Source organism: Enhydra lutris, unplaced genomic scaffold, assembly GCF_002288905.1.
Source record: "Enhydra lutris kenyoni isolate GAN:26980312 unplaced genomic scaffold, ASM228890v2 scaffoldscaffold117, whole genome shotgun sequence".
Taxonomy (NCBI): domain Eukaryota; kingdom Metazoa; phylum Chordata; class Mammalia; order Carnivora; family Mustelidae; genus Enhydra; species Enhydra lutris.
Genome location: NW_019154201.1, coordinates 217362 through 231816, shown reverse-complemented (window position 1 = coordinate 231816; position 14455 = coordinate 217362). Strand labels below are relative to the sequence as shown.

General features: G+C 63.5%; 1 protein-coding gene across 7 annotated transcripts in view; it reads right to left on the bottom strand.

Moving 5' to 3' along the window:
- The window catches only part of LOC111139763 (fibrosin like 1), an 89316-nt gene that overhangs the window by 36250 nt on the left and 38611 nt on the right, over positions 1-14455 (bottom strand). For 5 of the 7 annotated variants that reach the window (XM_022492133.1, XM_022492127.1, XM_022492129.1 and 2 more), the window contains exon 4: positions 9858-9893. The exons of the other annotated variants lie outside the window; for them this stretch is intronic. In XM_022492133.1, the coding sequence (XP_022347841.1) occupies positions 9858-9893 (36 nt within the window). The remainder of the gene's footprint in view (positions 1-9857; positions 9894-14455) is intronic. 7 annotated transcript variants of the gene reach the window in all.

Sequence of the window (14455 nt, the reverse complement as noted above, 5' to 3'; positions counted from 1 at the left end):
GCAGGGAATGAATATATGGACGAACGGATGGGTGGACTGATGGATGAAAGACTTAGCATGGTGCACACAGTACCCAGACAGAGCTCGCAGGGAATGAATATATGGACGGATGGGTGGACTGATGGATGAAAGACTTAGCATGGTGCACACGGTACCCAGATGAGCTCGCAGGGAACAAACACATGGACGGACGGACAGACGGACGGATGGATGAAAGACTTAGCACGGTGCACACAGTACCCAGACAGAGCTCGCAGGGAATGAATATATGGACGGACGGGTGGACGGATAGATGGATGAAAGACTTAGCACAGTGCACACGGTATCCAGACGGAGCTCACAGAGAATGAACGCATGGATGGATGGACAGACGGATGGAGGGACAACGTGGATTCTGACCACTGAGGTCTGAACTCTCCTCCTGCTCCTGCTGCGGGGTCTCCAGGGGGTGGTACTTCTGAGGGAGTTCTGGGTTGCACAGTGATGGCCATCCCACAGCACCACTGTGCAAAACACAAGATGACTTTTCCTGTTCTCTGGCTGCAGTTAGCAAAGGTATCCAGGAGAACTGGCACTGCTCTGTGGGTCAACCTGAGTTCGCCTATCAGGGAGGAGGAACTTGGGGAGCACCAGGCAACAGCAGGCATGGAGGACACGCCTGGACGGATGGACGCCTGGTGCCCTGGGTGCTGGCTGTGCTTGGACGCCAACCCCCACCGAGCCGGGGAAGCCCCTGCGCCCCTCTGTTCCCACCAGCAGCTCCTGGCCACACAGAAGGCAACCCCCTGCGTGCAAGGAGCCCTCGCGTGCACACGCCTGCACACGCCTGCACATTCGCGCGGACACATGCTAGGACTCCCTCCCCCTACCACACGGTCATGCTTCTGGGCCCGTCTGAGCGCCCTCCCTCCAGGGGCGCTCAGGGGCACCCCGGGCCCTAGCCTGATGGCCGCTCTGCATTCTTCCCCTCTGGCTCCCTCTGCTCTATGCACGTTCGCTGCGACGGGCACACATTTACTCCTCTGTCCTGCTTCCCACCGGCCCTGCCTTCTACAGCCCCCACGAGAGAGGGGATTTCCAGGTTCTCTTCAACCCTCAGACTGCAGGCCTGGAGTCACCCCTCACCTGTGGAAGGTGCTCCGTAAGTACTCAGAGACCGAGGATGGCCACGCCGGGACACTCCTGAGCCAGGAGGCCCTGACAGCTTCTTTGGAGCCGGCCCGGCCCTACCCGAGCCTCTGGGGGGCAGGTGGGGGCCCTCTGCTCCCGCCTCAGGGGCCTTACAGGGACCCTGGTCCATTCCTTCCTCCACGCCCGCTGACGGCGGGCTCCCTTCTTCTCATTAGCGGCTCCCCCACAGCCCTCACTGGGCCGGAGTAATTAACGAGCCCGTGTCAGCGAATGAATCAAAGACGGCCGCAGCCCCGCCGCGGCTGACCTTTCGTGGAGTCGACTGTATTAATATATTCTCCTGTTGTCAGACCCAAAGCGCTAACTGCCTTATGAATTATTTATGAACACAAAAAGTCTTAACCAGAACAGTGTTAACATTAATTCCTAACCTCCTGTGCCCCGCAGCCCTGCGTGTTCTGCATAATTGAATCCTGGCCTGCTACCCACTCTCGCACCCAGCCTGCCCTCCCTCCAGCTCTGGCTCCTGGCACGTGTGGCCACCGCCATGAGGGCTCCTTGTGGGCCTGTCCAGAGGCTGCATCTGGCCTCTGGGGCCAGGGCTGTGGCTGGGTCACCTGGCGGGACGGGAGCCCGGGCTCGGAACTAAGTCGCCTTGGGCCGTTCCCAGTGGCTGGGGCCTGGGCGCCACGGAGCAACACAGGGTCCGGGTGAGAAGGCCGAGCCTGCTGGGACCTCAACTGGAGGCCTGCATTCGGAACGGAGAAAGGCAGGACGGGGGCTGGCAGAGGCGGGAGGCCCCAGCGAACTAAAGGGACAGCAGGGGCTGCCCACACCTCAGGCCAGGCCAGGAGGGAGGGCGCCAGCTGCCCCGCCCCCTTGGAGGCATCCCCTGTGGTGGGGGCAGCACTGGGGGGAGCAGGGCTGCAGGCTGGCTCCTATCCGGAGGCTCCAGGGGAGGACCCAGCAAGGTGAGGAGGCTATGGTGGCTGCCACAGCCCCTCCTGGAGTTCATGCAGTGTGCGGGCCCAGCCAGGAGGACCCTGTGGGGCGACCATGCTGTCTGAGGCTCAGCTCACACTGCCCTAGTCAGACGTTCCCAAGCGATCCCAGGGGATGCCGCTGAGACACAGTTCCCTAGAGCTGAGTCCACAGGGTGGTGAGACGGGACAAGACAACCAGCCTGCAGCTGGCTCAGTGGTCTTCCCTTTAGAGCGGGCAAGGGGAGGGGCCCTGTGCCCAGGGACAGGAGCGCGGGGCGGGGACGCATCTGGGTGGCTTCTCCTGGCAGTTCCTACAAGGTGACCGAGGCGGACCCAAATCCGTGGCCCACCCTGTGCCTGCCGGCTGGGGGCGCTCTCCTGCCAGCTGCTGGGGACCGGCAGGGGGCTGGTGCCTGCCCTCAGTGGCACTGCGCTGAACTGTGCCTGTGGCCAGTTTGAAATAAAATAATGGGGGGAGGGAGACTTTCGAAATGGGTGGACGACACCACGGGGACGAGCTGGTTCGTCCCGGACCTACGCTCTCCCGCCGCTAAATGCAGGCCCTGCTGAGATGGCAGGCAGCACAAGACATGGGGACACACCTGTGTGACCCCCACGGCATGGATAACTAGTCCAAGGCTCCAGGCTCCCAGCTGGAGGATGGTGCCCCAACATGTTGGACGCCTCCCAGAACCCAGACCCCCTCTTGCTGACAGCGCCCTAAAACTCCGATCGAATGACCTGCCCAGAGACGTGCCAATGAGCTGGATGTGCCTGGACTGCTGGGATCAGCCTTCCCTGAAGGCCGCCTCCCTTTTGGCCCTGGGAGCTGGCTGGGCCCCTCACCCTCCATGTGGCCCCTTCCTTCTTCCACTCAGTCCTGACCTCCAATTTGCCCTTGGCCTGATGTCCCCGGGCGGCTCCTGTCTGACCACAGGGTGCACTCACGCCCAGCAGCCCCCATCCTGTCAGCCAACACTCGGAAAGCAGCTGCCATGGGTTCTGTTTTCTCCCACTGACTGCCCGCTAAAGGGCAGGGACCCAGAGATTGGCTCTGCTCCCACCCACAGTGGATGGGGCCCGCCTGGGGCCGGTGGTACTAAGGCTGTCACAGTCACAGACTGAGGCTGCGCCGTCACAGACACGTGGCGCTCCACAGCGATGTGCACTCTGTGGGGGGGGGGTACAATGACGTGGGTGGGGCAGGAACAGCAAACACGGGGGATGGTCCTCCCCTCTCTCTGGGATCCAGCCATCTGGTGGAGAAAACCAAGGCCCCCAGCCCCATGGCAGCCTCACACTCCTCCTGTACAACAGAGACCCTTGCCCAACCTTGCCCAGCTGTCCCTCTCCAAAGGGAGGACTGTGAACAGGGGGAGGCAGGCAAGTGGCCTCTGGCTCCCCAGCCCTGTCCCCTATCCCGGGGGCCCGGGAGCTCCACATCTGCAGACAGCAGCAGGGTGTGGTCCCAGCCATCCTGCTGGATCAGATGTGGACACTTCCCTGCCGGAGGTCCCGGGGCCCAGGGCTGGGAGGGGCCCATGGCTGTCCTGGTCTGTGCTGCCCCGACCTGACTGGGACCTGTGGGGGCTGCCAGATGCCTGCCGCCCCAGCACACACGTGGCACTGCCCCATGAGTGGGAGTGGGGCAGGGTTACTAGCAGGTGGGGCAAGACAACAGCGGTGCCTCCTTCCAGGGGCGCCCGCACCTCCAGCACCTGGCAGGACAAAGGGGTGGGCGTGGGAAGCTCTTCTGGCCAGCAGGGTGAGTCTCCAGCACCCTGGGAGGGGAGGTCAAGCAACCCTACTGTGCCTGGTGCACAGCCGCCCTGGGCAGGCTGACTGCTACCTGGGACAGGGGAGCAAGGGGACAAGGACCAGGCCACCTGCAGAGAACAGCTGCAGAAAGACGGGGTGTGGAAATGTGCCCATGTGACAGGTCCGAACTGCGGACACACACAGCTGCCCGCAGAGCCTGCTGACACAGAATGTCCACCAGAGGAGGGGCACCCCTGCCCTCCACAGCGGGGGGCCCTCCCCTCTCCTCCTCCACACCAGCACCCCTCCCCTCTCCCCATCCACACCAGCACCCCTGCCCCTCGACACCAGCACCCCCCCCTCCCCCATACAGCACCCCTCCCCCTCCACACAAGACCCCTCCCCTCTACCTCTCCACACCAGACCCCTCCCCTCCACACCAGCACCCTCCTCCTCCACACCAGCACCCCTCCCCTTCAACACCCCTCTACACCAGCAGCCCCCGGACACCAGCATGCCCTCTGCGTGGTGCGTCTTTCTCCTCGGCACCTGGCACCGGCTAAAGCACTGGGCATGTCAGGTCACCTGTTTATCTCTCATCCTCTGTCCCATCTTGCTCTGTCTGGGCACACAGCAATCCACGGCCCTGCCCCCTTTCTGGAAGAGCCTGCAACCCAGCTGCGGGGTGGGGGAGGGGCTGTAGCTTGGGGCCCTTGAGGTCACGTGCCGTCCCCCCTCCCCCCGGCCCCATGCCACATCTCCAGACTGAGCAACAAAGGGCCCATCCAGCTGGGCTGCTGGTCTGTCTGCACACCGGGGCAGCTTCCCTGCGATCACACCCCTCATGCATCCGGGGGCCAGGTTCACAGCCTGACGAGCCGCAGGAGGCGGTGTGGGCGGGCTGGAGCTGACACCCCCAGCCCAAGTGCCGGGGGACAGGGACACAGGGAAGGACTTGCATGTCCTACCAGCAGGACGGAGGTGGGCCATGGCTGCACACCCCAGGGCTCTAGGAGGTGGACTGAGTGAAGGGTGGGTGGGCAGGGGACCTTCTGACAACGAGCCAGGCCGGCTGGGCTGCATCACAGGTCAGGACAGCACGCTCGGGACACACCCCGCAAGTTCCTGCTGTCCCCTGAGAGGCACATCCCTGTCCCCAGCAGCTGGCTTCAGGACTGCCCCCGTGCTCAGAGGTCATGAGGAGAATGCAGCAGCCCGCACAGGGAGAGGCTGACTGGGTTTTATTGCTTTTGTACAAATTATGGCTGCTCGGAAGTGGCCCAAGGAGCAGGGTAATGGATTCATAAACCTGCCTCGTAAAGACAGAGCCGGCTTTGGGGCCTGCCAGCACCCAGTGTTGTTCAGGGGGGCGGCTGGGGACAGGGGGTGCTGGGCCACTCCCGGAGAGCCAGGTCTCAGGACGGCTAGGGGTGCCCCAGGCACCTCCCTGCCACCCCAAGGAGGACAGCTGGTCAGGATTTCCCTGCACCTGCCCTCCTGCCACTAACGCCTTGGTGGGACCCGGGCCCACCCCGCTCATGCTGCACCCCCCAACTTCAGCCACAGAGGGCGCAGCTCAAGGGACAAACTGACAAGTGGCCCGCACACACCCATCCCTCCAGAAGTGGGGGGTCCGGGGACCCAGGGTGGGAAAGCAGGTGCGGAGCCAGGAGCTACGGTCCCCGGAGGGATCACGTGCGAACGGGTGTTGAGCTCGCTGTGCCCCTCCTCCCCTGGGTAAGGGGCTCCGTGGGGGCGGGGTGTGCCTGCTGAGGAAAGGGGCCGCGGCCCGGCCGCTGGCGTCCGGGTGGGTCTGATGACTACTTGGCGTGGGAGCCACACCACCAATGCTTTCTCCTGGCTCTTGCCCTGGGAACGCCGGTTACAGCCCCAGGGCTGTGAGGAGGCCCAAGCAGCCCGTGCGGGAACCACCCAGGGCAGACCCATCAGGCGAATGGAAGCTCGGACGCGGACGTGAAGGAACCTTCCATAACCACAGTCTGGGCCATGCTGGGGCCAGCCGGGGCCACGCTGCCGGCCACAGCAGCCTCCCTCCACAGCCCTGTGGCCCTCGCCAGCTGGGCTCCAGGGTGGGAGGATGGTGCCGGGGCTGGAGGTGCTAGGAAATTAGCTGTCTGTAGCCCAACCGAATCCTGAAAATCAATTTCCAGAAATCTCTCAAAGGCAATCAAGCCAACTGGCTAATTACACCCCGCGTGAGGGGCTCCTGCCGTGGCAGGTATCGACGGGGGCCTGCCTGACCCAAACGAGCTGGCGGGCATCCTGTGCCCTTCTGTGCCTGGCTTGTGGCCGGCTCTCCCACACTCACCCCTGTGGCCTCGCGGCTGCCTGGCCTGGGGAGAAGGCAGAGGTCTCTTCCTCCCCATCCAGCCCTGCTCTGCTGAGAACTCCACCTGCGTCCAAGGGAAAGCCCCACGCCCTGCCCACAGCAGCCCCCTGCCTCTTGCTGCTCTTCACGTGGGCAGGTGGAGCCCTCCCCCTGCATGGCCTTTGCACCGCCTGCTCCCGGGGTCCCTCCCCCTGCCCCAGCATGCACACTCACACTTGTGGCCCCCTGCAGCCTGGCCTTGCCCCTCCCTGCCGCCGGGTCACCTCTGCACTCGCCGCGTCCACCTAGGAACATTCTTACTGGCTTTATTCAGCATCTTCTCCGTGGCACGGTGAGGCCCGTGGGGCGGGGACACTGGCCACCCGGGTCAGCAAACACTTGTGGAAGGGAGGAGGGTGCCCAGGAGAGGTCTGAGAACCCATGATGGGCCTGGGAACGGAGGGGACCTGCGGACGGGCCTGCCTGCTCCGGCTCCCAGCTCAGCCCCTTGGCCGGCACCTGCGGGGGGAGGGTCTTTGAGCCCTGCACTTCAGTCCTCACCTAGAGGTGGGGGGTGGGGTCACTGCCATGGTGATCACGTCCACATGGAGGGCCTGAGACCTCCCGGCTCATCACAGGTGGTGGCCGGTGGCATCACTGCCATTCTGCCTCCGCTCCTGTCTGCAGCCCCAGAGCCTCTGTGAGCACAGGCCACTTCCAGAACACTCCGTGCGACGCACTCGGCCGGCCTCCCGGCCCCAGCAGGCATCCAGATCCTCATTTCCCTTTAATAAAAGAACTCCCAAGCCCTGCTATGGAGGGAGATGGGTTGTCACGTCCCCAGTTCCCAGCAGCTGAACGGAGAAAATTACTTTCCAACTCATCTCGCGGCACTAAGGAACACCTGATGTGTGCCGGGGAGGCCACACCAAGCTTCCGGGACAAGCTGTCGAGGATGAGCAGTACTTGGGGATTTGCTGGGGATAAAGCTCACAGAATTAAAGCCCTTTAAGTACGGTCTATAAAGCAGGTCAGACGACAGCTGCTCTGGGTCACTAGTGCAGGGACGCTGTTGGGGACAGACATGAGCCCTGCCGACCCTGAGGTCCCACCTATGGACACACACAAGCAAGGCACCGGGGCACAGGTGCACACCCGCACGCGAAGCCGCGGCTCACATCCAGGCACCGGCGCCATGACCGCCACTTAAGCGCAGACACACGGGCACGCACACACCCTTCCAGACGGACATGCGCATGGTCCAGAAAGAAACAGCACACTGGGACTTACAGGCGTGCACAGCCCCCCACAGCCACAAGGAGACACGGGGACACGGCACACACTCTCCTCTCACGGAGAGCCATCCGCAAGCTGTACACGGGTCAGGTGCTGGCAGAAGCCACACGCGCCACCCAGGGACCATGCATGCACACACACGCATGCCTTGACCTCAGTGTGTACACTCGAGTGTCTGGGGCGTCCATGGTGAAGCCTGGATTTAGAGGCAGGGTCATAGCCCCCCTCTGCCCAATCCAGCTGGCCCAGCCCTCACACCCCTGGTGGGCAGCGCCGGAAGCCACAGACAGCCCTGGGGGCCCAGTGCACACAGAGATCTGGGCGCTGAGCTCACAGAACTTCCCAGGCCTGGGCCTGGCCATCCACCTGCCCCCACCCTCTCTGTTCCTACTGGCTGAGGGTCACAGGGGTTGGTTCTGCCTCCTCCAGTGCCAGAGGCACCTCTACTTCTGGAAGGGCCAGGCCAACCACCTGAACCTTGCAGCGCCCGCCCACCAGCATATGCCAGGGACCAGCACAAACACCTGCTCGTGCCGGGGACCAGCACACTCACCTGTCTGTGCCAGGACCTAATGCACACACATGCTCATGCCAGGGCCTAGTACACACATCTGCTCATGCTGGGCCAGGACCTAATGCACGCACCTGCTCATGCTGGGGATCAGCACACACACCTGTTCGTGCCAGGGACCAGCACACACATCTGCTCATACCAGGACCTGATGCCCCCACCTGCTCATGCCAGGGATCAGCACACACCTGCTCACGCCAGGGCCTAATGCACACACCTGCTCATGCTGGGGATCAGCACACACCTGCTTGTACCAGGACCTAATCCACACACCTGTTCATGCCAGAACCTAACGCACACGCCTGCTCCTGCCGGGGACCGGCATACACCTGCTCCTGCCAGCACCTGGCATGCACACACAGGAACCGCCATGGCCCAGCAGCAGGCTGGGTACGTCCCTGCCACCACCTGTCACTCCCGTGCAGTGGCCACGGGGGTTAAGTTGCAAGCATCTGGCCCATTAATTACGGGTTTTTCTCCAGGAAACATTCCAAGGAGCTCTTGGGGGAGAAGACCATGAGTAACACATGCAATCTGGAAGCAGAAGGGCCGCCCAGAAGCTCTGGCAAGGAGGCTCGGGGCAGGGAGACCCCAGTTGCCCAGGGACTCTCACACACGGAAGGAGGCTCCAATCGGGGCGTCCCTGGGCCTGGCCCGTCTGGGACCCTTAGGTTGACACACACCCCTGACCTTCCCCTCACTCTCCCTGTCCCGACTTGCATCACACCGAGTGTTATCACCAGCCACTTCCCACACTAGCACTCTGCCCCCAGCTGGAGCCCAGCGCTGGCACCACTCCCGGCCAGAGTGCCACTCCATCAAGGAGCCAAGGATATGCTGAGACGACCCGGCCCGTGGGGAGAAGGGGCAGTGCAGGCCGCCACCCATGGCTGTGGCCAGACCCGAGGAGGGAAGGGCCCCCCAGGGAGACACGCCTCCGGCATCAGGATGTGACCACCACCCAGAAGCCTACAGCCCACCAGGTGCAACACTGAAAACCCGGCACCTGACCCACCCAACCCTGAGGTCAGGGCGGCTAGGGGTCAGGGGAGGCTCAGGGGCGCAGGGTGTCCCCTCACACAGAAAGTCAGTGGGTTAATTACACACCCTATAAAAAGCTGATGTGATTTAGAGAAGCCGCCCAGCAGGCCTGGAACTCTGGGGCTCACAGTAAATCAGGGGCTGGGGGCAGAGGCAGGAGGGGAGGATGAGGCGGGCAGAGCCCAGGCCCCACCCTCCAATGAGCCAAAAAACGGCTGTAAATCTGCAAAAATGGCTTTTATGGAGCTCTGGGTTTTATGGCGTCATTAACGTTCCTCCTGATACTTAAGGGGCAACAAAATGAAGCCACGAGGAAAGGGTAGGGGCTGCTGGGGTAGGGGTGGGGTAGGAGGAGGGGAGGGGCAGGAAGCAGGGGCAGGAGGCGGGAGGCCACAGGGCCCGGGGTCCTCACACCTGAGCCCCGGCCAAGCACGGAGCATGGAGCACGGCATGCGGGGTGTCAAGTCCCTGGGGTGGGGGGGTTGCTGCTCGGTGCCCGGAACCCTTTACTTGGAGTGCCTCCTGGCAGGACCCGGGGTAGAGCATCTCCCCACCCCTGGTCCTCAGGCAGTCAGGCAACGAGGGCCGACTCTTCTGAGACCCTGAGCGACGCTCCCAGCTGGCCTCCACCGGCCTCCGCCCCAGCCCCGCTGCTGGGGCAGGGACCAGATGCTGAAGACGGCTGGGGGCTGCGGCGGCAGGGGGCATGTGTGGGTCCAGCCCGCAGTGGAGGGGGCGGCAGACTTACCGAGTAGCCTCTGCCCGACACCGCCTGCGCGGAGCTCTGTGGGGGAAGGAAGCACAGTCAGGACGGTCATAGCTCCCCCGGGCGGCCCCTCCTCTGAGGACCATCCCCTTGGCCCAGGCCCTGGGCTGCTGCTGGGTCACCAGAGTTGGGGGCACAAGGCTGGGACCTGGGACGGAAGCCGCAAGGGAGGGTACAGCACAGTGGCCCAGAGCCCCAGCAGCCTCACACCTGTGCCTGGGGACCCATGTTTGGAACCTCCCCAGGGAGACTCCGGAGACGTGGCCCAGCCCAGCAGAGTGAGCCCAACGGAGAGGAGGGCGAAGTGGCCATGTTGCCTCAGAGAGGGACTCAGCCCCCAGGTCCATCTCGGCCCCTCGCGGAGCCAGGTCCCACCTTTCCACACATGGTTCCACCAGCCACGGGAACGCAGGGGAGGCGGGCCCACTCCTCTGTGCCCAGGTGGGCCTGCCCTTGACTACTCAGCAGCCTCCAGCCTCCCAGCCTCCCAGGGTTGTGGGGGTACAGGGGTGGAGGGCGGGCTTCTTGGAAGGGGAGCTGGACGGGTAACCTCGGGGGCCCCGCAAATAAGATGGCAGGGCACACTGTGGCCACCGGAGGTCCCTTGAGGGAGCCCCAACAGCACTTGGTGGAGCGCTCTCTGGTGCCATGAGAAACAAGACCTGGGCCCTGCGGGAGGCTGCGTGAGGAAGGGCATTCTGCTGTGGGGGCTGGGGGGACGGGGGGGGGGGCAGGTAGATGCTGGGGGGCATGGACGGATGGGTGGACTGATGGATGAAAGACTTAGCATGGTGCACACGGTACCCAGATGAGCTCGCAGGGAACAAACACATGGACGGACGGACAGACGGACGGATGGATGAAAGACTTAGCACGGTGCACACAGTACCCAGACAGAGCTCGCAGGGAATGAATATATGGACGGATGGGTGGACTGATGGATGAAAGACTTAGCATGGTGCACACAGTACCCAGACGGAGCTCGCAGGGAATGAATATATGGACGAACGGATGGGTGGACTGATGGATGAAAGACTTAGCATGGTGCACACAGTACCCAGACAGAGCTCGCAGGGAATGAATATATGGACGGACGGGTGGACGGATAGATGGATGAAAGACTTAGCACAGTGCACACGGTATCCAGACGGAGCTCACAGAGAATGAACGCATGGATGGATGGACAGACGGATGGAGGGACAACGTGGATTCTGACCACTGAGGTCTGAACTCTCCTCCTGCTCCTGCTGCGGGGTCTCCAGGGGGTGGTACTTCTGAGGGAGTTCTGGGTTGCACAGTGATGGCCATCCCACAGCACCACTGTGCAAAACACAAGATGACTTTTCCTGTTCTCTGGCTGCAGTTAGCAAAGGTATCCAGGAGAACTGGCACTGCTCTGTGGGTCAACCTGAGTTCGCCTATCAGGGAGGAGGAACTTGGGGAGCACCAGGCAACAGCAGGCATGGAGGACACGCCTGGACGGATGGACGCCTGGTGCCCTGGGTGCTGGCTGTGCTTGGACGCCAACCCCCACCGAGCCGGGGAAGCCCCTGCGCCCCTCTGTTCCCACCAGCAGCTCCTGGCCACACAGAAGGCAACCCCCTGCGTGCAAGGAGCCCTCGCGTGCACACGCCTGCACACGCCTGCACATTCGCGCGGACACATGCTAGGACTCCCTCCCCCTACCACACGGTCATGCTTCTGGGCCCGTCTGAGCGCCCTCCCTCCAGGGGCGCTCAGGGGCACCCCGGGCCCTAGCCTGATGGCCGCTCTGCATTCTTCCCCTCTGGCTCCCTCTGCTCTATGCACGTTCGCTGCGACGGGCACACATTTACTCCTCTGTCCTGCTTCCCACCGGCCCTGCCTTCTACAGCCCCCACGAGAGAGGGGATTTCCAGGTTCTCTTCAACCCTCAGACTGCAGGCCTGGAGTCACCCCTCACCTGTGGAAGGTGCTCCGTAAGTACTCAGAGACCGAGGATGGCCACGCCGGGACACTCCTGAGCCAGGAGGCCCTGACAGCTTCTTTGGAGCCGGCCCGGCCCTACCCGAGCCTCTGGGGGGCAGGTGGGGGCCCTCTGCTCCCGCCTCAGGGGCCTTACAGGGACCCTGGTCCATTCCTTCCTCCACGCCCGCTGACGGCGGGCTCCCTTCTTCTCATTAGCGGCTCCCCCACAGCCCTCACTGGGCCGGAGTAATTAACGAGCCCGTGTCAGCGAATGAATCAAAGACGGCCGCAGCCCCGCCGCGGCTGACCTTTCGTGGAGTCGACTGTATTAATATATTCTCCTGTTGTCAGACCCAAAGCGCTAACTGCCTTATGAATTATTTATGAACACAAAAAGTCTTAACCAGAACAGTGTTAACATTAATTCCTAACCTCCTGTGCCCCGCAGCCCTGCGTGTTCTGCATAATTGAATCCTGGCCTGCTACCCACTCTCGCACCCAGCCTGCCCTCCCTCCAGCTCTGGCTCCTGGCACGTGTGGCCACCGCCATGAGGGCTCCTTGTGGGCCTGTCCAGAGGCTGCATCTGGCCTCTGGGGCCAGGGCTGTGGCTGGGTCACCTGGCGGGACGGGAGCCCGGGCTCGGAACTAAGTCGCCTTGGGCCGTTCCCAGTGGCTGGGGCCTGGGCGCCACGGAGCAACACAGGGTCCGGGTGAGAAGGCCGAGCCTGCTGGGACCTCAACTGGAGGCCTGCATTCGGAACGGAGAAAGGCAGGACGGGGGCTGGCAGAGGCGGGAGGCCCCAGCGAACTAAAGGGACAGCAGGGGCTGCCCACACCTCAGGCCAGGCCAGGAGGGAGGGCGCCAGCTGCCCCGCCCCCTTGGAGGCATCCCCTGTGGTGGGGGCAGCACTGGGGGGAGCAGGGCTGCAGGCTGGCTCCTATCCGGAGGCTCCAGGGGAGGACCCAGCAAGGTGAGGAGGCTATGGTGGCTGCCACAGCCCCTCCTGGAGTTCATGCAGTGTGCGGGCCCAGCCAGGAGGACCCTGTGGGGCGACCATGCTGTCTGAGGCTCAGCTCACACTGCCCTAGTCAGACGTTCCCAAGCGATCCCAGGGGATGCCGCTGAGACACAGTTCCCTAGAGCTGAGTCCACAGGGTGGTGAGACGGGACAAGACAACCAGCCTGCAGCTGGCTCAGTGGTCTTCCCTTTAGAGCGGGCAAGGGGAGGGGCCCTGTGCCCAGGGACAGGAGCGCGGGGCGGGGACGCATCTGGGTGGCTTCTCCTGGCAGTTCCTACAAGGTGACCGAGGCGGACCCAAATCCGTGGCCCACCCTGTGCCTGCCGGCTGGGGGCGCTCTCCTGCCAGCTGCTGGGGACCGGCAGGGGGCTGGTGCCTGCCCTCAGTGGCACTGCGCTGAACTGTGCCTGTGGCCAGTTTGAAATAAAATAATGGGGGGAGGGAGACTTTCGAAATGGGTGGACGACACCACGGGGACGAGCTGGTTCGTCCCGGACCTACGCTCTCCCGCCGCTAAATGCAGGCCCTGCTGAGATGGCAGGCAGCACAAGACATGGGGACACACCTGTGTGACCCCCACGGCATGGATAACTAGTCCAAGGCTCCAGGCTCCCAGCTGGAGGATGGTGCCCCAACATGTTGGACGCCTCCCAGAACCCAGACCCCCTCTTGCTGACAGCGCCCTAAAACTCCGATCGAATGACCTGCCCAGAGACGTGCCAATGAGCTGGATGTGCCTGGACTGCTGGGATCAGCCTTCCCTGAAGGCCGCCTCCCTTTTGGCCCTGGGAGCTGGCTGGGCCCCTCACCCTCCATGTGGCCCCTTCCTTCTTCCACTCAGTCCTGACCTCCAATTTGCCCTTGGCCTGATGTCCCCGGGCGGCTCCTGTCTGACCACAGGGTGCACTCACGCCCAGCAGCCCCCATCCTGTCAGCCAACACTCGGAAAGCAGCTGCCATGGGTTCTGTTTTCTCCCACTGACTGCCCGCTAAAGGGCAGGGACCCAGAGATTGGCTCTGCTCCCACCCACAGTGGATGGGGCCCGCCTGGGGCCGGTGGTACTAAGGCTGTCACAGTCACAGACTGAGGCTGCGCCGTCACAGACACGTGGCGCTCCACAGCGATGTGCACTCTGTGGGGGGGGGGTACAATGACGTGGGTGGGGCAGGAACAGCAAACACGGGGGATGGTCCTCCCCTCTCTCTGGGATCCAGCCATCTGGTGGAGAAAACCAAGGCCCCCAGCCCCATGGCAGCCTCACACTCCTCCTGTACAACAGAGACCCTTGCCCAACCTTGCCCAGCTGTCCCTCTCCAAAGGGAGGACTGTGAACAGGGGGAGGCAGGCAAGTGGCCTCTGGCTCCCCAGCCCTGTCCCCTATCCCGGGGGCCCGGGAGCTCCACATCTGCAGACAGCAGCAGGGTGTGGTCCCAGCCATCCTGCTGGATCAGATGTGGACACTTCCCTGCCGGAGGTCCCGGGGCCCAGGGCTGGGAGGGGCCCATGGCTGTCCTGGTCTGTGCTGCCCCGACCTGACTGGGACCTGTGGGGGCTGCCAGATGCCTGCCGCCCCAGCACACACGTGGCACTGCCCCATGAGTGGGAGTGGGG